Source organism: Aplysia californica, unplaced genomic scaffold (genome assembly GCF_000002075.1).
Source record: "Aplysia californica isolate F4 #8 unplaced genomic scaffold, AplCal3.0 scaffold00146, whole genome shotgun sequence".
In the NCBI taxonomy this organism is placed as follows: domain Eukaryota; kingdom Metazoa; phylum Mollusca; class Gastropoda; order Aplysiida; family Aplysiidae; genus Aplysia; species Aplysia californica.
The window spans coordinates 804701-831794 of record NW_004797416.1 but is presented as its reverse complement, the minus strand read 5'-3'; the positions used below and the strand labels follow the sequence as shown (position 1 = coordinate 831794).

The 27094-nt window shown below is 40.1% G+C and overlaps 1 protein-coding gene across 2 annotated transcripts; it reads right to left on the bottom strand.

The window, feature by feature from the left end:
* Positions 1-229: 229 nt before the first annotated feature.
* Positions 230-27094, bottom strand: LOC101849204 (WD and tetratricopeptide repeats protein 1). Of its 2 annotated transcripts, none has more exons than XM_005097106.3 (15): positions 26993-27094; positions 20358-20419; positions 19344-19427; positions 18716-18762; positions 18166-18277; positions 16479-16666; positions 15679-15903; positions 14434-14519; positions 13788-13985; positions 11924-12152; positions 10100-10282; positions 8539-8771; positions 7824-7995; positions 6286-6478; positions 230-5251 (listed from the first exon to the last, which is right to left on the bottom strand). In XM_005097106.3, exons 2-15 carry the CDS (start codon positions 20394-20396, stop codon positions 5063-5065), a joined length of 2178 nt encoding a protein of 725 aa, XP_005097163.1. In that variant the 5' UTR covers positions 20397-20419; positions 26993-27094; the 3' UTR covers positions 230-5062. The 2 variants fall into 2 exon arrangements, with proteins under 2 accessions (XP_005097163.1, XP_035825351.1); XM_035969458.1 differs by having other exon boundaries at positions 20358-20416.

Sequence of the window (27094 nt, the reverse complement as noted above, 5' to 3'; positions counted from 1 at the left end):
CATACATACAGTCTAGCACACACTTTGCGAAGATACTTTTTTTGCATTCTTAATCTTTGTATTTAAACAATGAAAAGATTTCTGCGTCCCGCCAATTTTACTTCGTAATTGCTAGACTGTATGTATACTTATATCTCACTACTCTGAGATATATGGATGTTGTGTATCATCAAGATTTCTCTATATCTTTTTCATTGCCAAGGGGAAAGAGAAAGAAAAACAATATGGAGATAGTTCAGGTTTTTATTCAGTAACACAGAGTGAGTGTACATCTTGAATTTTACAACACTGCAGGCTGCTGACCTGCTCTTCTCACAAACACACACACATTTTAATCTAGCAAACAATATGTCACATTTTGACCTCCAGCAGTGTGTGTGTTTTTATATATTTATAATATATATATACATCAATGTTCTCAGTGCAAGCATTCTCACTATAGTTCTAGTAGATATTTTTCCTTCTTTCCTCATCCATTCATCACTTCCAAACAATAACTGCATTATGAAGAGATCCATCCATCAACCCAGCATCACCATGGATCAACTTTGCCCTGCTGTGCTCTAAAGTTTCTGAGAATAACCCCACTGTTGTAAAACTTCTGTGAATGACTGCACACTAGGGTCTACATCTCTTGGGTTGAATGGTAATAATGGTAGGACAACCAAAGTTTCTTCCCAAACTGCTTTGAAATCTACTCGTGAGAGACATTTTCCTGTTGAAACACTTTGCAGCACATCAGTCCAGCCTATTAATTTTCGCAGATTTACAAGCGCTACATACTATGCTATACTGTTGTTTGAATGAAAAACTTTGTATACGGTACCTTTTGTGCAAACCTTGGATGAATTGGCTTTTTCATCTTAGTCCGTTATTGATATCTGTACATTCTACAAATACACAAACATTTTTAGTTTGAACAAAGGTTACGGATGAAAAGTTAATTTTTTTCAAATTTGAAACAAAACAGAATTTCGTTTCAAATTAGGTTTAACATTCGTACAACGTTATATTATTCCTCTACTACTTGACAAACTTAAGCCTCAAGGGTCATGATTTATCATATTTTCCATGATTTCCACAGGGCCAGAGACAAAACATGTCAAGTTACAACACTCACTTGCACATTGTTAAAATGAGATCTATAACACAAAGGATGCCAAATAGGTACTAGTACTAGTCTGAAAGAATGGGACTAAAAGAGTTGATGTAAGACCCTTGTAATTATTTTTTGTCACAATTACTTTCACAAAAGCAATAACCCAAATCGATCTTACCGTAGTTCAGTTCAGGCCTTACTGTTGATTTTCTTCAGAATCAGAACATTATGTTCCAAACAACATGAGTAAATGTAATGATCCCTACAAAAAACAAAAACACTTGAACTTAACAATGCTTAGAATACACAAGCACACTAAAATCAAGCAACAGTGCAATAAATAAATAAAATTTTAAAAACTATTCTGCTCATCCAGTGTATCATGTTCGTTTGCAAAATAAACATAAAACAGTAGAGCGTAGATTTGATGTTAGCTAAATGTTATGGAAAATGGTCAGAAATGAGCAGGGAAGATGACAAATACACACCTGGTTCTAATACATTTTCAAGTTGATGATGAATGTGCACGCAGGTCTTGTGTCGAGTTCATCAAGAAGGTGCATATATATATAGGTCTACTAACTATAAAGTTCATGAAAGGATAAAAAACAAAGAAGCAATTGCACACATAAAATAATATATGTGATTGTGAACCAAGAAATATGACAAATTTTAAAAGAAAGTGCGTTAACAATGCTTTGAAAACAAAATAATTCAACCACAGACAAAAATGAAGGCAAGTAAAACAACTGTACACAAATCACAGCCAAATTTAGAGAGGAGGATATGGGGAGACTAAACCTTACTCAAAGAGACTGATGCAGATGAAATGTTCATGTTCTTTAATGCTCTGAATAAGATTAGAGCTGAACAGATCAGCTGTACCCTTATAAAAAAAAAGACCAGTACATGTACTTGAAACTTTTTTTTTAAAATGTGGAATACTTGATGAGGGCCAGACTCACCCAGGCTATACCTGCAGCTGCCCTTAACTAAGGAAATTTGGAGTTTGAGGCCTCTGTGTCTGATTTAAGCTACGACTGAAACATTATTTCTGTTATTTTATTTACTAGCAAGCCTTTGTGAATTCGATGAACACCACTCAGTGTACTCGCAGCAATATGTAGATGGCAGAAATTTGTCCCCAAAGAAAAGACCACGGACTGTAGCAAAGTTGACAGACTTAGACTGTAGACCTACATGATCAGAGAAAACCCCCCCCAACAACTTCCAAGATTTCAAGTAAGTATTCTGGCATGATCAACCTGACCATTGACATTCTCCCCTGCCCTGCCCCCTGCATCTTTGGTGATGGGAGATAACTATTTACGGACAAGCATAACCATCTGTGGTGAAAACTGAAGACATAGCAGCAGCAAATACAAACTAGCTTTGAAATTGAAATAAAGCATTTTCTCACAAAAATCATGTTACAAAACTTAAGAAAACCCAACAAAAATCAGAATACACAACAAAAAAAATCCAAATAATAAGAACTTTGTAATGCTTCACAGGCCATTCTTTTGAATCTTTTGTTGTTCTAACAAATCTTTCATACCCTTATTATCAGAATTTATCTCCCAGACATAAAAGAGATAGGCGTACTTGTGTTACATATATATACTTATATTATGGTCTGCATGGCAGACATCAAAATTCATATGCTCAGGGTTATCTCTCTCACAAACCTGTAACTTGAAAACAAACATACAGTCGAGCATAGATACCTCTAACACATCCAGGGGTTGACAAATTTATTCGACACAACCGTAATTCAAATAAACTGATAACGAAAGATAAAGATACACTAGAAAATCAAGGGAAGTAGGCCTACCTGTACTAGTGTTTTTATATTGATCGATAAAAGGATATATGAAAATGGATAGTGTGTGCACCTTTTTAGGTGTCAAAGAAAGGAAGAGAGTGATGCTAATGAGCCTTACTATTAAAAATAAATTGCTCTTACTCCAGATCACCATCATGACCATGTGTACACTACCCTCCCCTCTTGTGTAATCACGTCAAAATATTTATACTTTCACACTCAAACAACTACATACACACAAGTGCAAAATCAATTCACAAACCATACAGCCCAATGCAGCACCAAACTGTCTTCAATCACACCCCACGACACACCCTCACATGACTAGATTCACAGAAGTTCCAATGCCTTATAAGTATATGTATTATCATATGCCATAATACGTCTTGATACCAGCAGTATGTGTATCATGCTGTAGGGGGGACGAGCCTGGTGGGCTCATCTAAGTCTAACCTGATACTCTTGATGATGATAGGTGCGTTTGTTTTCCATCCTGACATTTCAATTCGAGAAAATTGTTAGAAAATTTTTTGATTGGGCTTTTTGAGATAAGGAGTTCAAGAAAACAGTGCTGCAAATATAAACACAGTATAGCTGTTCCGGCTGTCCGTGAATTCAAGTTTTGCATGTCTGAGTTATCTGTGTTCAACTATACCAAGTCTGCCCCCCCCCCCAAAAAAAAAAAAACCCAACAAAATACAAAACCCAACAAAAAAACAACCAAACTTCAAACAACACTTCCTATCTCACCCAAGCACTCAGTTGGTTAGCAAAAACTGAATGGTTACACAAATAAGTCTAGAACAAATAATACAATAGAAACAGTCAGCTTAAAAAAAATCCTAATTGGAGTCTAGTGAATCAGGCTGAAACTAAAAAAAGCAAACCCTTGCGCATCCATATAAAATGTAAGCAAGATTGTACCACTTACAGCCTCTGGCAAACAATAATGACTTCACAGCACTTTACACTCATTACTCAATCAGCCTACATACCAAGCACCACCTTGTATCAACACAGAAACTGAAAGAAAGTAAAAACTTGCAAAGGAACCCATGAGACAGCTAAAGCTACCGCTAGACTGAAATAAAGGAGACGTACGAGTTTCCACCTCTTGGAAGGAAAGCAAGGGTTGTTTTTTTTCAGTCTGCAGAAAATTGAGCAGTTTTTGGCATGAATTTGTACCGTACCTTGGAAAACATTAGCCAGCACTGACAGAAGCAGTAGAACTGGAACATTGTGAAAATAACTTGACTGAACAGTAGCAAAACAGCAAGAGTTAAGAAATCGAGAACACTTTTCATCACTTCACTGTAGAAACAGAAACGGCATTCTCAGATTCATTACAACTACAACCAATGGAAAGAACTTGTTCTATATACTTATTTTCCAGTGCTTGACCCCGTTTCTTCTCTTTACTTACTTGCAATAAAATACCAGTAACAAGTACAGAATAAATGAAAACAATCCTCAAGGTGGACTGATCACTTTTACCTGAACCACCAAGTTGACAAATCAGTTTTATTGCAACGGAGTACTACTTCCCCCCCTGAACTTTAATAATAAAATGCCACTAGGAAGGAAAGTGGCAGGACACACACTCTTAGAGAGCTGGACAGATCTTTCTCCTCATACAAACAGTGAAATACATCATTATTCCAGTCACACAGCTACGCTCTGGTGTAATTCAACACAAAAGTCACACCATACAAAAACATCAGTTTGAAAAATCACAGCAGTGTCGGGGCTCATCAGAGCCACCTCATGTCCATCGTGTCAGAATTGTCAGACCAGCCTCATGTCATCATCAGGGCCACCTCACGATGTCCCTGCCATCTTGTGTTGTCAGTGTCACATCCTGTCACCAGAACACTGTCATGTCATCACAATGCTGTCAGAGCTCTGTCATGTTGTCATTGTGACCTAATGTCGTCAGAGTGTGTCACTTATTACACGAACAGTACTAACAGTGCCATCCCACTTACTAGTAAAGTAAAAGTAAAGAAATACTATACTTTACTTTTACAATGTAATCAGAGTTCATGTCACCTCATGTTGTCAAAGTCAGTGTCACATCTGGTCATCACAGTCACCTCTTATCGTCAAAGTCAGTGTCAAGTCAGGCTATCGCTGTCACTTCATGTCGTGCGGCAGTTGGCAGCTCCATCTCCCTGCCCACCTTCCTCCTCATCCATGTCCAGAAACCCGGTGAATCGGTAGCCCATGTTCATCAACATCACCTCCACTGGGTCGGCATTCATGCGTTTCTGATTGGCTAAGGCTGCATCGTCGCTGTTGTTGACCTCTCTGTCATTCTCACTTCCGTCCTGGTGACATTCCGAGAGAACAGTTTCAAAAACTCTCTCTGTGTTTGTGTGAGTGTGTGTGTCTCCAAACAGTTCAAAATGGCTTAGTATTTGTTAATCAGAGTTTTAAAAAAGGCACATCGACACAATAGTAGTCATTTAGTACAGGGAAAAAGCATGACGGACAGACAGAAACAGATGGAAAGAAAAGAAGTAGAACCTACCAGTGGCATCCTTCAACTACTCACTTTCAAAACAGTTGTAGTGCATTCATGGTCACATCAGTAAATTCAGTCAAGAGGAATAGCAGAGAAAATACCAGCATCTTGGGTGTAATGGCTAGGCTTTTACCATTCATGCAAATTGCAAAGGAAAGTTTATTTCATTGAGTATGTCTATATTTCTGCAAGAACAAAGCATCCCAATTAGCTCAAATTGACCCTGCAGTCAGAGCAGAGGCAGCCAGCTTCCTAAATGATCTATATTGTGCCAAATGGACGAAAATAATTTACAAACTTTTTTGAGAAAAACCAGACAAGACTCTTTCAGCTCTGATGGACAATGGATATGAACTGGGAAAGAAATGACTATGGCAACACATCTCTTCACCCCCACCTCTCAAAGAAATGCACACACACCAACCCAATCCCAGATTCAACAGTGACAGACTGAGTGTTGCGAGTAAGGAATGAACATAGCCACATTTTTCCCTCCTGCCTCTATCACTTCCATTCCACATGAAAACATTCTACTCTTAAAAACAAACATGCATTCCCCACCCACATCATGATACAAATGATGTTTAAATTTTAGTGACAGTTTTACTGCACTTGCAACACAATTAGGTCATATAAGGGCCAAAGATTAGAAGTGCTGCAAGAGTGCAGCATACAACAAAAAGAAGGAGGAGAGATAAGGATGATATTATATTTGATAAGAAAGAAGAGCAAACCACACCAGAGCACCCATCAACCACCCAAATACTAATGACCTCACAAGACAAAAATAAGTACAATACAAAAAGACGGCGTTGAACAGTGCACACAAACTTTTACCTCTGGCCGAGGGCTCCACAAGCGCACTACGTGGTCAATGCCACTGGTTGCTAGGAGACAGGAACACGGGTGTGGCTGCAGGCAGTTGACTATGGACTCATCGCCACGCAGTACTCGCATGATGTTGGTGGTCTTCTTGTCCCAGATGAAGAATGATCCATCGTCAGAGCCGGCCACAATGTACTGGCCATTGCTTGACACAGAAGAACAAGGATAATGGACTGCTTAATGGTTCCCAGCCCAAGACAATCACATGTACAAATGACCACTTCCCATACCATATTGTATTGTTGTTTTAGTAGAGGTTTTACGACGCTCGCAACTGCATAAGGTCATATGAGCGCAGGAAAATTAGAGGTGTAACAAGAGAGTAACAAACATAAAAGAGAAGGAGGGGAGATAAGGACGATAGATGTTTGATAGGAAAGAAGAAGCAAACCACACTAGAGCACCCGCCAACCACCCACCATAATGTATTGGCCGTTGCTGGACACAGAAGAACAAAAATGAGGACTACTTTTTAATAGCCCTCTGCCCAAGCACCATGCCCACTACCACTTGTGGTGCTTCTTTGCCTTGAGTACAAAGGACGAGAGTTCCACTTATAATAACAATAATGATGATAATAAAAAATATAGTTCATCCCCCAATGTCTGACAACCATCAATGCATCTGTAGAGGAGAATAAAGTTGAACCTACTTAAATTGCCACCTGTCCAAGACAATCATTTGTTCATTTGTACAAATGACCACTCCCCCCCCCAAAGCGTCTTTAAAAAAAAAAGACACTGTTCAAGATGTCAACTTAATTCAACCGAAGTCAACCACTTTTCTCCTTGACAATGGGCGGCCGTCTTTGACAATTTTGACTCCATTTCTTAAGCAAATTGGAAGAAATAAGAATTTAGATGACACGTGGCTTCTGCTATATCTAATGAGATCAATTATGGCAGAGAACAGTTAGCTATAATTTGACCATTGAAAAGTTACATTTCCACTGGTGGAAGTGCACTTTCTTGGCATCAGCATACTTAAGGTTCCACTAGCACTCAGGGAAGATACTTCATCGATCATCCCCACCATATAATTGAGAATTATCCTACACAGCCTTGACCCGCACCAATAGGAGTCTGAGAAGCAGCCTGCCTCCCTACTTGTTCATTCCAAAGATTTAAAAAAATCTTTAACCTCTTTCAACCAAAGATCGAGACATGCTTGTATTAATTACAACAAATACACAGTGCAAGCATTGAACATTACCCTGCAGAAAATTGGTTTGGAAAGCCCTATTAGTGACCCACTGTGTGACTCTATGGTGTAATGTTCTTTACAGTTGTATATATACAACATAAGAACTCAATTCCCGTGTACGGGAAGATTATCTTAGCCTGTCTCTCCCTTCCTCTGCTGCATCCCCATAAGCCTCGGTTGGCCCCGACAGGCAAGATCAAAAGAGGAAGCTGTCTAAATGGACTAAATTGTGCTGATGGAGGCATAAAATACTAACAATCAATTATGGTCCACTAGAGTCTACTGACCTGCCAAAGAAGTTGGCTTCCTTGATATCTGTGGTAGTGTTGCAGTGTCCGCAGAATCTCAATGAGTAGTCACAAGCATTCTTCTGCAAGTCTTTCTCTGACTCCGACTCTAGCCGAGGGCTTGAATGTCGCATGCTGTCCTCCCCGCGACCTTCGCTGCTCTCTTCCGCATCTGGAAGTTAAGGGAACAGTTTCTCTAAATAAGTATCGTTTATGATTTTGAGTGCTATAGCTTAGTTTTAGATTTAGTAAGGAGAAGCGCACAAACAAGATACGTAGAGTCCAAGTATGTTGTAGGCCTATCTAAACTTTACTGTATGTGAAACACACAAAACACAAAGCGTCTTTTAAGCTTTTCCTTTCTTTTTACATCATTAACAACATACTACAATAGTAATAACCCAATTACACAAAAATGATCTGCTGACTCAAATGGTATCATGCAGGACCCTGGTTCAAATTCCAGATGTGGTATTCTTGAACTTCATGGTATCAAGAAGTTTCCTACGCTCTCCAACCATCAGGCATGGTCCCACTGGAGAAGAAAGTGAAATTTGTATGTTCTGCCTCTAAAATAACCTTACAGAGTTGAAAAGTATGTTAAACCCTTACAATTACAAGTAAGTATTAAACGATTATTACAGCCAGAAAGAGCATATCAACAACATCTACCCTTCCTTCCCCCTCCTAATATACTGGTTTCCCCAGTGCCCACCTTGCACTTGTGAAAAAATGGCCGCTTTGATTTCTCTCTCCAGCGCTTCACAAGAGTGGCTCTTGGCGTGGTCAGGGAACCGATGCTTAAAGTGGACAAGACAGTCGAAGGCCTCCTGACTCCAACACAGCTCGTGCAGACACCTGGCCAGACGGTAGTGAGCCTTCATGTGATAGGGGTCAAGGGTCAGGGCCTGGTAGCAGTCTCGGAGGGCAGCGTACAAGTCTCCGTCCCTGTAACAAAAAAAAAAACAGTGGTCAAAAAGCAAAATTGAAAATTTGGTAGTTATAATATCGATATGGAGCTTGGACTGCTGTGGTAAAGAGAGTGATGAAGAAATAGATCTAGATGGGAATAAGAATAAAATTATGATTTTTTTTTGGTCCCGTGTATAAATATATTTTACCCAACAAAGACATGATGCACATTCATTATTCCTATATTTTCTGCTTCGGCATAAAAAATCCTTTGATCTGAGGTATGACAAGATTATACTCCTGTACATCTTGGGCCTGATACAACACCCCACTCCCCCCAAAAAATAATCAGATAAAATGTGCACAAAATTGCGGGTTTAAAGAATTAAGCAACTACCCACTACTAACGCAGACAAAGGAATCGTCAAATGATAATTATCCAAAGTAAGCTAGAGCAGGTAAACTACAATAGCTTCTTACACTGAAGTTGTCTGGTAGCCCCCCTTAAAAAAATACCACAGCTAGCTGACAAAATGAATACCACAAATGACTTAGTGAATGTATGACAGAGACACATCTTGTTTTTACTGGACACATCAACAGAAAAGGAGGTCAGGAGCTAGGACCCTGCTACACAAAACAGCCTTGATATATTTCAAGACAAAAAAATGAGTTTCATTCACTGATTGTATTATAACCTAAATAACCAATATATCTGCTGAACCAGCATTTGTTGTGTAATGATTAGGCACTGCACTGTTGCATGCAGAGAACATGAGTTCAACATCAAAGTAGGGAAATTATCTTGTCGAAAATCTCTTTGTTGGAATGTTGTAATCCATTTAGTCCAGGGCAGGGTCAAAGCAACCAAACTCCAAAAAGATCTACATTATCACGAAGAGCATAAAACATTGAGGCATCGTGGTGAAATCAGCGCTCGTCAAAATAATGAAATCGAAGAAACTGCCATTTTTCCTCCAGTGTGGCAATTTTTATCAAATTTTTGTTTTTTGGCTCCGCATCTTTTATGTCCATATAAAAACACATTACCATGTGGATTTTACTGAAAAATGTAGGTTAATGGCACAAAATAAGTAGATTTTTAGTGTTCAAGGGCTCTCAAGCTATAGAAGTTAGGAAACTTTGTCGGCCATTTTCTCAATAATTTTAGCTCTGAAACCATGCTACCCCCCACCTCCTTCAATCGCAAATATTTCGACTTCTATTCGAGACAGGTATTTTAAAAAATTGAAAGTACGGCAAGTGAATTAGCTTTTAGATGATACCAATAACTCCAAATGAACCAAAATTGACTAGCGCCTGATTCTACCACATCATGACACATTTACAATCATGCAATTAACCATTTTCTTCTCAAGTACGCCGCTGCACGATTTCCATACAATACTGCAGCAGTGTTGCACCTAGCGATGGCCTGATTGTACACATCTATTGCCTGCTTGTACTCCTTTTGCTCAAAAAGGTCATTGGCGTGTCGTTTCAAACTCTCAACAAGAGGACTGAGCTGCTTTGACTCTCCTTTATGCCTGGAAATTAAAAAAAAACACAATGTCGTGATCGAAAATGTCAAAACAACTGTCATATTCAAATCATCTCCAAGTTTACAAGAGGCAAACCAAAAGGTTTTTTTACCTGACCTTGAAGGAATCAAGATAGAAACCCAACAATCATCTTCCTAGAATGCATGTAAATTTTGGGGAATTTCCAATTACTGGTTTTAACACCAGCACACTGTAAGTGAATGAGAGTATGTTGTTCTCCAGTTTCAACATAAAAATGGAGAAATTGAGCACAGGGCAGTAATAAAGGTTTTGCTCTCGCAAAGCAAGCAAATACAGGATATTTTTACGGAGATGCATGCCGTTTTTGGAACTGACAGTCCATCCTATGCTGTGATAAAAACTTTGGTGTAAAAAATTTAAATGCCGATTCATGGACATTGAAGATGGCCGCCGTGATGGTTGCCAAGGGACAGCAACAACAGAAAATAATGTGTTGAAAATCAAGAAACTTGTGCTGTCTGATAGGCGGATGACAGTTGAACGTTTGAGCAAAGAAAATAGGCTTAGCATTGGTTCAGTTGAACGAATCTTAAATGAACAATTGAATATGACCAAGGTTTCGACAAGATGGGGCCCACGCTTGTTGACTCCTCCTTAAAAAGGGCAATGTACGGATTGTTGTCAAAAATTGCTTGGTCTGTATGAAAAGGATGAAAGTAAATTCTTTTAAAGACTTGTAACCATGGATGAAACATGGGTCCACCACTACGATCATGAGTCAAAATCTGCATCAATACATTGGAAATCGCCTTCGTCTCCAACAGCAAAGAAGGCAAAGTTGAAGCCATCAAGTGGAAAAGTGATGCTATCAAGTTTTTTCAGACCAAGAAGGGGTGATAATGACAGACTATCTTGAAAATGGACATACGATCATTAGAGACCATTATTTTAACCAGATAAAAAAAAATTATGAGAGGCTATAAAAGAAAACCGCAGGGGAAAGATCCGAAAAGACATTTAGCTGCTTCACGACAACAAGCCAGCTCCCACTTCAAGAAAAGCTGCAGAAACTGAGCGAGAAAATGGCTATGGAATTTTGCCACATCCGCCATATTCTCCAGATTTAGCCCTGCCCAACTTTTTTTAATTCCCCAAACTGAAAAAGGACTTAAAAGGAAGGCATTTTGAAAGTGACGATGAGGTCAAAGAAGCGATAGGGGGTTGGTTTTTTGACAAAGAGAGGGTCTTCTATTCTCAAGGTCTTTTCAAGGTTGTACACCGATGGCAAAAACGTATAACTGTAGGAGGCGACTACATAGAGAAAGATTAAGGTTAGTACCAAATTTCAGCTTTCTACCTTTATTCCTTCATGGTCAGGTTAAAAAAAACTTTTGGTATGCCCCTCGTAAATTGTGAGGTGTGCTGACAAAATTTATTACTTTTCCGCCCTTTTTCTTTTAGCCCTATGGAAAAAGCAGTCTATCCCTCCATCAGTCAGATGGGGTAGGTAAACCAGTAGCTAACCTCCCCCCCCCCCCCCTCTTATTTAGCATAGTCCCAGAGTATGGGGATCTGATAGTGGAAAAAGAACAGTTTCATCTTTAAAATGACTTACTAAACATCATAAGACATCAAGAAAAATGCTAGACGAGAACAAAAACAAACCTTTTGTTTGGGAGGTCGTGAGGGTTGTCGCTGCGATCACAGTGTCTGCTGCTGGAGGAGGAGGATGATGAGAGGGAGGGAGGGATGGAGGAGGAGGAGGTGTGAGAGGAATGGGAGGAGGAAGACGCTGGTAACGAGGATGAGGAGGAGGAGGAGGAACACATGGTCTTGCACACCCCATTGGTACCATTTACGTGCATGTTGAAACCATTTGTAGGTGCTGTGGCCTCTGAAAAAATAAGAGAAACAACTCTGTAACTCATTGTAAATATTTTACACCCCAATTGACATAATTAAGATCATTTATGAGAACTGCTTTGAAAGTTGTAAAGAAGTTCATTGGCATAATGGCCATTCAAGTCATTTGTAACAAGAAAAGTACAGTACGTGCCGGCTTTAAGCATGCCGGCATAAAGCACGTTTCTCACTCAAGCACGCTAAATGGCTCTTACCGAATTTTTGCTGTATAATTCACACGCCTTTAAGCACGGTTACTTCGGCTTCAGGCACGCTTCATTTACAAGACAGTGAATACTTTCAGGATGACCCATCGAAGTTCAAACATAGTCTTCACCGAAGAAGTGGAGTGTGTAAGAGAAACACAAAGAACACAAGTGATGGAGACACACTCACACGCGCGGAGAGGAAGGCAGAGAGATGCACACAGCCGCACACGTTGACTAGGATCTAGCCTTTGACAAAGCAACACACAGACAAAAAATACAGAGAGAGTAGCGGAGACAAGAAAAGGAGGCTGGCTGCAATTTCACCTTTGCCCCTCCCTATCCGATAATCCTGATTTTAAGTATGACGCGCGAGGTAGAATGAAGGCAGTGGTATGAATGTGGCAGAGCAGCCACTGGTACGCACATTCAGTGTGTAGGCCTAGTGTGCTGTATTGTGACTGGCCGTCTCAATTAAGTTTTCCTTTCCCTTTCGACCACAAAACAAAACAAACAAAAACTACTATGGCCGGTAAAAATGACAGCGCACACTTTTGGGCTACCACTTTTTACGAAAAACGGGAAATAGCTCAGGAAATTTTCAACATAAAAATCTCTGGGTTATGACAATGCCTACTTCGCACTCAAGCACGCTTTGGCATTAAGCATGCATATGCTTTCTCCCGATGACCGTGCTTAAAGCCGGCATGGACTGTATCAGAAGTTTAAGAAAGAAATAACCAGCTGGTGCCACTTTCCAACAACTGTTTTACAGAGCTTTACAATAACAGTTTTGTTACCATCATATACATTATATTGTGACAGTATCCAGTTGGTAAAATTTTTATAAAATCTCACTCGATATACAAGGCCTAACATCCCCCCCCCCCCCCCCCCCCCCCCACAACTCCAATATACAGAATGTAGAAAACCCCCAACATAATCAGTCCTCAATGTAAAAGGGAAACACTTACAAATCCCACTGTCTATGTTGTGTTAGTCCTAGAAATTAAATGTACCCAAAGGTAGTGAAAAGTTAGAGAGCATTCACTGTCGATCTCACTTTAATTTCTTGAGATAAAGAACTCAGTTTCATTCACATTTCTTTTCAGAAAGTCAACAATCCAGAAGCGGAAAAAAAAATGGGAGAGATAACAATGACATCTTCAGTGCTTAAAAAGCAACAACACAACACATAAATGAAAAGCAAAGAAACCTCCTTTTAGTTTTAGTAAGAGTTATCAGCACCAAGCAAGGTCAACACAATAAAGTCACATAAGGGCTGAAGATTAGAGGTGTTACGAGAGAGAAACAAACACATAAAGGAAGGAGGGAAGATAAGGACGATAGATGTTTGATAGGAAAGAAGGAGCAAACCACATCAGAGCACCTGCTAACCACCCAGTAAGAAAACTCCAAACCTTTGACAAATCCATTGGAACTGAGAAGTGACAGGTCAAAGTGGTGTGGCCGAATCTTGTTGTTGATGTCAAACAGATAAATCTGCTCCCCGCCCAAATTCACTAGCAGCTCAGAGCCGTCCGGGCCAAAGGTCAAGTAGGTGGATGCTAATGAACGGTACCTCCGTTTGTTGTCTTGTTGTTTTTGAGGCAAGTGTCCTGGGTTTGGGGCAAGAGATCAAATCCATGCCGTGTATGCAAGTGACATTGAACTACTTTAAACAGGCATTCAGAGACATTAAAACACATAAGCTGTAACAACTGAAAAAGTCAGTTATGGGATTTCCATATATCTATAAACACCTAAAGTACAAATTGCAAAATAATCTAATAAGTCAAGGATCAAAGCCCACTACATTTTGTGACCAAGAAATCCATCTTCCTTTCTACTCTCAGGTTAACACACATTAAGGACAGAGATATAAGCAGTGGAACCAATAGCTCCTGCAAAATTTCAAGGACTCACACTTTATGAACCAGAATTTTTTGGGGGAAAATTAGCGATTAACTGGCAGCCACAACAACTGTGAATGTTAAGTTTTAAAATACATTTGAGTAGTAAACTAAATATGCAATGTAACGCTATGCATAGAATAGAGGAACTCACCTGCGATGTAATACTGTGCACTGCCGGCCGGTAAGTCGTAAGATTCTCCTTCCATGTCTTCCAAACGACTGTGATCCCAAGGGTATCTGCAAAAAATGTGACCATGTTACTTACAAAACATTCTGCATCATAGTCGCACTCACTGTCATACACAGAATTGTTCACCAAGGGGGCTATTCACTCAACAGATCGTACACTTGACAATAATGTTGACAACACCCTGGCATGGGTATAGGTATTTCTTGGGAAAAAAAAGTTACCTGGAGAAAAAAACTTGAATTTTCTCCACCTGAAGAAATCAAGTAGGCCTACTTGGCTAGGATCTCAAGCTGCCTGATGCAAAACAAGGAACTGGTTAGGGTCAGAACAGCTGAAAGTAATCAATGATCTAGCTATGGTGCAGAGCTGATGGAAGTACTAAATGAACTGGCTAGGGTCGCAGTTGACGAAAGTAATAAATAAACTGGTTAAGGTTCCGAGCCACCTGATGTAAATGGTAAATGATTTCAAGTTCAATTCCAACATATCCTGGCTAAAAAGAATTACAAGTGACATGTGGTTACTGAACAAACACCAAATTGTCTATGACTAGTTTTTGAAGCTTTCTACCATATTCCTCTCTCTCAGAAATGGATGTTTACATCGAAGCTCCTGCCTCTTATATAGTCTTAAAGTGCTGAAAGAGGCATTTAATCCAAACAGTTACGAACACCTCAGGCTGTTGATTTTTTTAAAGAGACATATTGCTTTGTTACCAACTGATAGACCTGCTACTCTTTTCCACTAAGGCAAGTGTTCTGGTCTAAACAACTGATTAAGTACTCATCTCCCTTCACATATCCTCTCCCAGTTCCTTATTTCTCATTGCTGCCTATCTCAAAAGGAAGTGTCTCATTCTCAAATATAAAAGTGTCTCACCATTAACTGGAAATGTTGCTCACATCTTGAAATTTCACATGACTGATGGTTTTCTCATCACTGGGACAGCTGTTTTCAGCAAGAATATTATAGGTCTCTCTAGCCTCTTTCTGCATTTCTTATCTTTTTCCACTTCTCTAGGGTCTACTTGTTAGTCTCATCCCTTCTCTCCTGCCTTTTTACCATTCCTCCACTTTCTGTATCTGCCTTTCTTTCTTCCCTCCTCCCCCCCCCTCTCTCTCTCTCTCTCTCTCTCTCTCTCTCTCTCTCTCTCTCTCTCTCTCTCCCCCCCCCTCCCCAGTCTCCAGCCATCCCATCCTCACCCACCTGCTCACAGAATCCACTGGGATCTTCATGTTGCTACAGTTAAGCATCCTGCGATCGTACACTCGAACATACGGGTCATTGGCACCCACAGCCAACATCTCCGGCCGCAAGGGGTTGATTGCCAGGCACTTGGCCTCCGTGTTGTGGCCCATATGAGCGTTGAGGTTCACAAGGACATTGTTGGGGGCCGTAGTGCTGGTGCTGGAGCACCGCAGATCAAATTGCCTGAAATAACATAGAGGGAAAACACAGGGTTTAATATAGCAGCCTAGGGCATATCAGGTGGTGAGGTCTTGGGAAGACTTCTCAAAACCTTCTTCAAATAATTACTAAAATCTGCTTCTACATCTTCAACAAGATCCCACAGAATGGTTCTCTGAAATCTAACAAATGTTTCACTGCATTGTTTTCTAATATTGTCTGCAACATAAAAACCTCTGTTCTCAAACCTCCAAAACTTTCAAAAATATTTCCTAAATTTTCATTTTCTTTTTGGAAACTGCAACATGAATTAAAATGGATCTTTAAATCACTGGGAAGCTTTTAACAAAAGCTAAAAGAAAATGGGTATGATGGAGACTGATATGCATGATGTAAGCCATACTATTCGTGAAGAAAAAGTTACAAGTCTCAGAACTAAGCTGAGGACTATCTCATTTCAAACTGGCCTACCACTACACAAAAACATGAACCACCATGAACTATATAATTTTTACAGCTTAGAGGATTAGAGGATAAGCATCAGACATGGGCAACACACATGACTTAACATTATGGGAGTGAGGAGGGGACCAACTTACATGATTGTTCCATCTTCCGCAGCACTCCAGAAGATGTAGGGTATGTTCGGAGCTGTGGCGATGCGCTTCACACGACCCAGGTGGTAGGTGAACACGTGAGTGGTTTCCTTGCGATTCAAGTCATGCACATTGATGCGATGGTCGGCTGCCCCAGTTACGATCAGAGAGTCGTTCGAATGAGGTAAAAACTAAAAAGTCAAAAGGAAAATTATCAAACCACTAGTGCACACAGTACGTAAATTATAATATTTAATGGTGTGTAAGGACTGAGAGCGTATCCCATGGACAGCTCGAAAAACAAACAAACAAATGAAGAAGTTTTGGTAGAAGCAAATTGCAGACGACAGCTTATGACGAATATACGAAAGCGACAGGCAAATTTTATAGGACACACAAAGCGGAAAGAAGCATTGGAGAATATTGTAACAACAGGCAAGTTTGATGGAAAGAGAGGCGGAGGTAGACAGAGAGAAAAGCTACTGGACAAGTTGACAACAAGGCTAGGAGCAGCAAGAACAACAGAAACCATTGCTGCAACGCAAGACAGATGGAAGTGGAGGTCCATGATCGCCCATGCCAGTCGGCAAGGCACCGGATGATGATGATGAAGGATTGAGAGAGGGGCGAAAAAAAGACAACAAATAAAGAAAAAAGGCAATAAGTGAGACTGTATGACTGTGTACCGGTGCAATTTCAGAGAGAGTATCAATACATTTGGCTATTATGTTTACTATAAACAGCCTATAACTCTTTCGACACCACAAAAGTTTCACATTTGGGCCAGACCAGTTGTAAATGTGACAGGTTCAAGGTGACACTTGGAGAGGCCAGTAACAAAATTAATTCTATAAAAAGAGTTGATGTTAAAGGTCAAAATGAAGACAAATGTATTTAATACCAGTAGTCTGGTTTTTTAAAACAGATAGCACAAGTGCAACATCAGACATATGTGTGTGCGCCTAGAGAAAGGTATCAAAAGTCGCCCCAGACCGTTTCGAGCTACAGGCTCATAATGACAAAAATAACTTTTTTGGCCAAAATGTGTTTCCATAAAAAAATGATAGATCCAACATTTTTTTTTACAATGTGCTCAAAGGGTTTTTAATGCTTTGACTTCTAAATTGTTTTATTTTGAATTATTTTGAGGGAAGTGTATAATAAAAACAAAAAATGAAAATTTCTTTTAAAAGGTGTTAAAATCTATTGTTGAAGCATGTTTTCTCTTCCCTCCTAATTTTTCCATTGAATTCCATTCATGATATCGATGTCAACTGAATGACAAATTGGAAATGAATTTTCCATGAATAAATACATTTAAATAATCGTTTTTTTTTAAGTTTGTACATGTTCTGACGTTTGTTAAACTTAAAAGCTCATTTTCTCAAAATTATATTTTAATAAACTACCTCGCGAAATGTGCAATATATCAAAAACTACTTGAGATATCTAGCAAATTCAAAACCCCTGTGTTCAACATTGAATTTCTTGTAAGGTACAACCCTTAACTCAAAATGGTCAAAATCCGACTTTTGGTACCTTTCTTTAGGCACACACACATATCGTAGATTGGAACAGAAAGAAAAAGTACCTCGTACAGGCAGCCATACAATTTTCCAATAACTTGAACTGAAACTTATATCCATACTTCAGACATAAACAGGAGACAAGTTTACCAGTTGAAGCTCACCTTGACTGAGAAAATGTTGCCCTGGTGACCAGTGCGGATGCTTGTGATCGTCTTGTGTTTGAATGGGTCCCACAGGATCACATGGCGGTCGTCAGAGCCGCTAGCCAACATACTGAAAGATCAGAGACCGTGTTAACATAACCTTAGGATATGTTTTTAACAAAATTTCAATCAACAGTCAGTTGAAGAAAACTACAATTCCATTCACAAATCCATAAGCTACAACTGTTATACATAATCAACTCCCTGTGCAGGTTAAGCAAAGTAACAGAAGACAAAATAGATTTCCTGAAACTTTTCAGCTCCTTCACATGGAACAATAATGAAGAACCCCCCCCCCCCCTCCCCAGCAGTTTACTATGCCTTCAGAATAATATAGGTACACTCTAATAGGAGAGGATTTAACTAAAGAATTTGCTCAGCAACACAGTTCATTATCAAACTTCTTTGTATGTTTCACACTACTCAAAAATGCACAAGCTTATCTCCCCATTAAGCAAGTCGGTAAGTCAACACGATACCATTTCTCCTAAAATCACAAACAACTGACCTTCCACGTTCATTCCACTCAAGGCAATTGACACAGCCTTCATGGCCCTGTGGAAGACAGAACAAGTTATGTATGTTTAAGCCTAAAGAAAAAAAATACAACCACTTAAACATTCTTCCAATTCTTTGTCAATTTATTTCATTCTTCGATTTTAAAGGTTGTCAACTGCAGATTCTCTAGCCTACAAAACTGATTCCCACAAATCTAGTTCCATTACTAAAACAGGTCTAAGCTTACCAATGAGGATATCCTGAAAATTATGCTTGTGCAATCATTGATCAATCTCTTTTCTTTAAAATTAGCATTCAATTTGTCTAGTATAAAATAACAAAATTGCTTGCTTAACTCTTATACACTCATATCATATTCATATTATCATCATCAAGCGCTGGTTCTGTTATAGACATCAGTGATCATAGTTCTCCATTCATTCCTTTGCTCGGATGCTCGACAAAGTAAGCACACTGTTCTGTGAGTCTCAAATCCAACTAAGCTACAACGATGACAATATAAACATACTATTCTGTTGACTACTGTAAAAAACAACAATGACAACATAAACACATTGTACAGTGAGTCTCAGATCTGTTTATCTCTACAACAACAACAATATAAAAGAGCTGCTTACCTCAAGCTCCTTTTCCAGTCCCAGGCGGTTGACCAACTCCGAGGTCACTTGCTCGGCCCGTTGAAACCGCACTTGAACATCATCCTGGGGAACAAAGAATAGTCCCAGCAGAAATGAAGAAAAACTGCATTAACATTGTGACATTTGCCTTGCGCATAGGGACAACTGTAAAGTGTGAAGGGAACTAAAAATATGATGAAGAAAATGTAATAATTCCACAGCTGGGTGGTAGGGTCTATAAGTTCACTGCAGGCAAGACCACACCCAACTGTGAACTCTTCCTTGACCATTGCAGTAGTTGTCTCTACTCCCGAATTTGTGAGACCGACTAAATTTTAATTGGAGTGGTCACAACACAATGGTGTGTAGCGAGAAAGGCCGAAGAACTAGGTCAGAGATGGAAAGCTATAAATTTTTAACAGGTAAAGGGGAGGAGCATTGCCACTGTGATTGGTCATCAAGATTGACCACTCTTTACTCGCCATAAGTCATAAAACCACCCTGGACCTGAACATGAGTCACCATGGGTTTTTCCATTGAAGTGTCCCCTAAGATCTCGTTTGGCTAAGATCCCACACGTTCCTTGGTCCCGAGCACTGGGATCTTAGGCACAGACTACTGTATATACAATGAGACTGACTGGCATTTCATATTGTATACAACATACTTTTAGAGATCATAGGAAGCCACAATCGGTCTGTCGAAAAGTATGGGCAAAGGTGTCATTGTGACATCTGACCAGTGAATTAAACATTACTGAGCCATTACAGACAAAAGATAGATGACTTGTCCAACAATTATCTGATGCACGCAATATGGTGTTAAAAAAGCGAACCTAACATTAGAGTTTGAAACAAATTTTTGTAGAAAGTGATGACCTTGACAGGACTGCATATAATAATAATAATAATAATAGATAGCATTTGTATAGCGCATATCCCCGTTCAACAGCAGGCTCTATGCGCTTTACACTATATTAATATATCAGGGCAGGCACCATTTAATTAAACTTACCCGCAGTTCCCGTTCAATCTTTCTCTTGAGCGATAACATGACTGTGTGCTCTTCAAAACCTGCTGAGCAAGCAAAAATTATACGTGTAAAAAAAAAAAAATTTTTTTTAAATGAAGATATATAAAAGTGAAAAGAAATAAACCGAGGCAACTAATTATCTGTGTAGTAATTTTCAAGACACAACAACACGACTCATGGACGATAAAAGAGTAGATCTTACTACATCATCATTATCTTTATGAGAGATATAGCCAGCTGACAGCTTTGAATGTCTTCTAGACAAGGTGTCACAGACTATGCTGAAAAGAGAAAACCTCAGAAATTCCAGTTTAACCCAAATGCTCAGAGTCTAGCATATCTTTATACAACAAAAATTACAGTGGAACTCAGATTCAACGAAAACTCGGATTCAACGAGATAAGATAGATTCCCCGTTTTTTTCTTCTTTAAAATCAATAAAAATAAACTGGATTCAACAAGCACTTAAATCAGCAAGCTCAGATTTTACAAGGTCGCTTTCAGGGTGAACAGCCCCGACAGACGTGGCTTCACTCATTTTTCTCACAGAACGAACTTTATCTATTCCGGAAACCATCCATTGCACCTGCATCGTGAACCATTATTCAGTTAGCCGATTGCATGTGACCAATAAGCGGCCTTTTTTCATACCACACATGCGTTGTTGGCACGCGCATGTGTCTACTCTGTCGTGTGTTGGGGTCGGATGGGCGGCCTGCAACGTGTGGCTATATGTGCGTGTCGGGGAGGGGGGGGACCTAACGGTCCGGGCCTTAAATGTCACAGACAAAAGTGTCAGCCCCCCCCCCACAACCCCCTCCCTCGGCAACTAACCATTGTTACAATGATAAGCTAGTCTTGACGTAGATCTATCGAATAAATTGTGCACTGGTCTATGGAATCAAAAGTTGCCGCATGCTAGGCTCTACACAGCAACACAACTTTTTGGTAAACAATCAAGATGACACAGGCAAGTTCATTTGAACGAATCAGTCTTTTTTTTTTGCACAGCTCATAATATGCAGGCATTTCAGGCACTACTTGTGGCTTTTCTTTATACATTACTTACTCAGTGCCTCTAATTAACTACACGAAATCTCGTTTTGCTATAATGAACACTCGGATTTAACGAGATTTTAGGTCAGGCCCGGCGACCTCGTTGAATCCGAGTTCCACTGTTTTACGTGTACTCCTTGGTAAAAAAATTTCAGGGTTCATACAGTTGACTTTAAAATCATACCCAACCACTTCTTCGTAAACATAAGATTAAAAGGATTAAAGATAAAGGTTAAGGGTTGCTTTGCTTTGCTAACAGGCTCTCCCCCCCCTCCGACTAAATTATATTGACAAGCAACTTTTAACGTTGCAATCAGTCCATTATCCCATGACCCAAACCCTTAATTCTACCCTGAAACTTTCAAGACAACTGAATTTTGCAGAGGAGGAAAAGTTGGGTCTCTATAGACAGACACTATTCACAATCAGTGTGAGTATTCTCACATCTTCACATATTATTCTCATTCGGGTTTTTTATTTCAGTCTTTTTTATTTTGTATAGGTTTTGAGAGTCTATCACAGAAATTATGGGATGTTGGGATTCAACACTGATCATCTGTTATAGATATCTAGATTCTAAATCTAACTTACACAAAATTCCTTCAAAACATTTTTTTCCACCCCAAAGCAGTATCCCAAACTTTTTAGTCTTTGAACACACTTTCTTGTGTGCAGCTTACACCAGTTCAAAAGACATTCAACAGAATCACACAGACATCTTCATCTGAAATTTCCTCCTCACTGACTGGTTTCAGCAAAATCATCCTTAAAATAGCAATGCCAATGAAAATGTAATTTTTTGCTTGAGCCCTTTTTTACTAGGTACCTAAGAAAAAAATTTCAATTCTAAGAATTATACTTCTTGAATTTTAAGGATCGGTTTATAAATTAAAACGTTATTGGGTTGTAAAGGTCGACAAAATATGGATGACCCACATATATGAAAATACTCCTAAACAGTGGACCACGAAGTAGCAGATTCTGTAAGATAATCGACGATATCTCTGTAATTAATTGGAGTGTTCGAGACAAACTTGGCACCCCGATGAGTTTTTGGGTGGAGAAATCATTTCTGCCGTCAGAATTACTAACCATTTCGTAGTCATTTTGTTAAAATTTTGGTGTATATTATATTACAATTTTGCGAAAAAGGGGTGTCGGAAGAGTCCATTTTATTTATAGCATCGTATCACAACACGAGATCTTTAAGAATATGTTGTCAGCGTGACTAAATAATGTGAAAGCTTTCTTTGATGACATTAGACCATGCCAACCTTAAAAGATAAGTTAATTCAATCTTGCATGCCGTACAATTAAAAATTCTTTTTCCCAGTTGAGATTCGAACACCCTGAGGCGAGACAAGCTCGTCTCGGAATACCCCCATTGCGATGTCACAGGGGAACAGAGAGAAAAACAACCGAATGCACATGCCCGCCATTGCCCTAATTCAAGTGACCAATGAACGGGCTCGGAATAGTCATGTGGGGATTTGTAGGCCACATACATTTGCCGCAAGAGTGAGGGGAAAATGGCCAGTCTCCGAGAGAAGCCGCTTTGGATAGGGGGGTAGTCGTTCATTTATGGTCGGGTCTAAACAACAACTTGACACAGAACATTCAAATTTGAGCTCACTATAGAGGATAGATAGATCTATTACCATCTCGGCATTGAAATTTAAGCTCCTTATAGTTTTCGGTACACCTGATACGAAAGTGTTCCCGACACCAAAAGTATAGGTTAATTTATGTGTACGAACTTCAACGTCCACATATCATTAGTTTGCCCTATTTTCTGATCGGTAGCCAAGTTTCATTCACATTGGGCCAGAAATAGAGCAGGCCGAGATTGAGAAAGTTAGTCACATACGCTACGACCCGGTCCAAAAATTCGCGGGGACCAAATTTTCGCCGCGCGGGAAAGCCTGACTGGCATTGCTACTTAAAATCGCTCATTTTGCAGTAATTTTGGTAGAAAATGGAAAAATTTACAACACGACAATGCTATGGTCACATAGTTGTCGAAGCCCACAAGACCTGGCCATTCTGATATTCCAAATAACTTGGCCCGGTTTTGCGATCTTCAACAACTGAGGTATTGAGTTGTCCATTTCGTCCGCCTCACGGTCTACCGACAGCGGCCAAATTTGTCTGCCTCATGGAGAGTTGGCTAAGGGTACCATGTAATCATTCATCATCATCAGTGCCTTTCACCCCTGGCAGGGTATATATAGGTCACATACAAGCTCCTTCCATTTTCTGTCCTGGGCCATCCTTCCTAGCTAGTTCCAAGTGAGCTTCATCTCTCTCATGTCCCTTTCCACACATCTCCTCCATGTTTCCAGTGGCCTACCCTTGCCTCGTGCTCTCTGTGGGTTCCATTGCGATGACTGACTTGTGTTGTTTCCGCTGGGCCTTTTAAAGGTGTGTCCCATCCAACGCCACTTTCTTAGTCCTATTTCTACTTCTATTATACCCTTTTGTCCTGTCCTTTCCCACAGCTCTTCATTTCTTATTCTATCCTGCTACTTAATTACACTCTCTTATTTCACAAATTTTTATCATCCTATTAGGCTCACATGTATTTAGGCTAGGCCCACCTGTTCTAAACACCCAGGTGAGAAAAAAATCCATTGTATTCTAAGACCGGGTGAGGGTAACAATATAATTATTCTCACCCGCGGTGAGAATAAAATGGATACTGGTGAGAATAACAAAAGCCAAAGAGTATAACAACTTACCATAAAATACTTATAAATAGCTATGTGACTGCTCAGTAAAAAAGGAAAAGTTCAGCTATCCAAATTGATTGTGATTCATAGGATCTAAGTAGGGCAGGGTTCTCTGATTTTTTTAACGAACCAGTCTAGTCGTACTTAGATCTAGGTTTGGCCCTATCGACTCAAACCTGTTAAGTACACAGGTCTCATTAGATCTAGATCTAGTAATTATTCAGGTTCAAATACATGCAAGTCAGTAAGGCACCTTTCGGTTTTGTCTGAAATACAAATACTTTAGGCATTGCAAACTAAAAATTTCATTTACAATTGAGCCATCAATATTATGTACGGCTAGCCTGACAGTCTAGTCGTACTTATCTTAGGCCCTATTAACATTAAAAAACAGGAGGTTTAAAATAATGCACTGTCATATCATTAAGGCACCTGGTTCCATCTCAAATACAAATACTTTAGGTACTGCAAACTAAAAATTCATTTTTAAAATTCAGTCGGTTTATTTTTTTTTAAGGTCAGTCTAGCCATCATACTAAGAATAAGTACGGCTAGCCCAGCTGTCTAGCCGTACTTAAGTACACCTACTGACTTTGGCCCAAATTTTTGGCATGGCTACGATTGGAGAATACTTTAGACACATGCGACTAAACATAGAACGACGCAAGCTATTTTTAGGTAAGGCAGCCATCTTGTGTGACGTCAGACGACTACATGATCTAAACATAGCCAAACGCATAGCACCAAACATCGTGTATACCTACCATGGCATGACATTCGGTGCAATATTTTTCCAGGAGACGTACCAGTCATGTGATAATATGATGCGTTGCGTTTACTATTTCAATTTCAAGCATCAGTGTTCTTACAGCTCTGAGCATCAACGATCTAAGCGATCTTCCCTCACCAGAGCACGGCCGACGTGCTGTAGTTAGCCGCAAGTGTGAAATTTTATCTTGCGTAAAACATCGATACGAATAATAGGTCAAGCCACTGACCCAACATGTCGTTCCATGCGGTATCTCCAAAAATCGTGTAATGGGTAGCGTAGTAGAGAATGTTTGGTATCTCCACGGTCTTCTAAAAATAGTCAGTGGGTATCCCAGGACGTGATGACATCGATGACATAACATTGCTAAAATAAGCAACCAATCAGGCAAGTGTGTCGTTCTATGCTTAGCCGCATGTACTTCCCCGACTTCCTGCCCACATGTGAAGCAAAGACTAGATCTAGCTTCTCTTTTCCCTGACATTCTAGATCTATACCCACAATTAAAATTATCTTTATGACATTGATTGGCTGGATTGTACTTTACCGGACCACCCGTCTCGGCCCGTGATTACTACGCACACCTAGCCTAACTACACTCTCATAGTCATAGTACTCTGCGTGTGGACAAAAGGTAGTTCCGCAGGCGACTTCGCGCACGCACAGCGCAAGCCAGCGGCGACTGGCGAAGCAAGGTGAGCGAGAGTTGGTGGTTGAGAGTGTGAAGGGGATTTAACTTTGGTGGACCACCGTGTATCATACCAACAGTGGGGAGGGGGAGGGGGGTTCAGGAGGGCTTGCCCCCCTGGAAACTGTAATAAAGAAAACATACAAAAATGCGAAACAATAACATGAGCGGACAGTCGTGTTTACATATCAATGTAACAACAGTGGAGGGAGGGGGGGTTTCAGGGGGGCTAGCCCCCCTGGCAACAATAATTTAAAGACACTCACACACACATATTATTATAAACAATAACATGAGCGGACAATCGGGGCAGATACTCGCCAAGTTGCGAGCAGGGCCGAGGGGGTTGCAATTATGATTATGCAAATGAGCTCTCGTGCGCATCTCTAGCCCTCCATTGTACTTTGCCGGACCACGTGATTAGATTGACCAATTAGCTTCAAGGTGTCAGGGTCATGGGTCAAAAGGCATGGTGGCACGGTCGTGATGACTGAAAAACCCGGTAAGAGACGTCAGTCGATTGCTGGCAGTTGAAGAGTGAGGACGTAGAAAACTGAGTAGGAGAGTGAATAGGGGCAGGGGAGCTCGGAAACGAAGAATAGCGGGCCACTAGGAACCAGGGGTGCCATAGCGAAAGTAGTTCCGACCGGTGGTCCGGTAAAGTACAATCTTACCCTATGATTTTGTAGTCAAAAACTGCCAAACGCCAAAAGCACAACATTACAACAACACACCAACCTGTGACCAAGCTAAATAAATGGGCGCTTTTTCGGTAGTTCCCACCCCGCAATTTTATTCACGGGTTTGGGCCACAAGAGTAGGGGGGTTTCAGGGGGGCTTGCCCCCCTGACCTAATAAAAATAGGAAGGGGGGTTTCAGGGGGGCATGCCCCCCTGAATTTTACCATAATTTAATGTTTTGCAGTTGTCTTAGCTCACCGCGAATCAAACGCATAGATCTAGAGATATAGATGTAGGTCAGGCTCAAATAAGGGGGGTGGGAACTACCGAAAAAGCACCAATAAAATAAATGGGGGTCTGGGAGTCAGAGCCCCTCCTGCCCTAAGGATGTTACTGGATTTGGGGTAAGCGCAAAAGAAGAGGATTAAAATAAATGGCCACAGTTCACCTCTAGGGCCTAGTAGACTCTAAAACTCAATCCTTGACAGATCGAAAACACAACAATGTTCATTGTCAATCTTCTTCACAATCACAGGATTATATTATTGATATTGATATAAAATGGCAGTCTGGTGAATTGGCACCGTCAGTAGACGGAAAAACTAGACAGGCCATCTAGCAAATGAAGCACTGAAATGGTGCATTGAACTTAATCGAAAAGAGCAAAACCGTTTTGCGCCAACAAGGATTCTTACCTTTTGTAAAGTTAAGTCTAAAGCTGTCAATATCTGGGTTCTAGGCTAGTAGAACGAGCACCAATAACTGCCCCATCTACTCTGTGTACGAAGCCATAACAT

What these genes read in the sequence shown, in the direction of transcription:
- LOC101849204 (XM_005097106.3), bottom strand. Translation starts at nt 20,396, where the DNA reads ATGTTATCGCTCAAGAGAAAGATTGAACGGGAACTGCGG. An exon ending in TTCCAATGGATTTGTCAAAG is followed by an intron (nt 12,153 to 13,787) that starts GTTTGGAGTTTT and finishes TTATTTTTTCAG; the next exon opens with AGGCCACAGCACCTACAAAT. An exon ending in GCGTACTTGAGAAGAAAATG is followed by an intron (nt 8,772 to 10,099) that starts GTTAATTGCATG and finishes TTTTTGTTACAG; the next exon opens with GGACGGAGACTTGTACGCTG.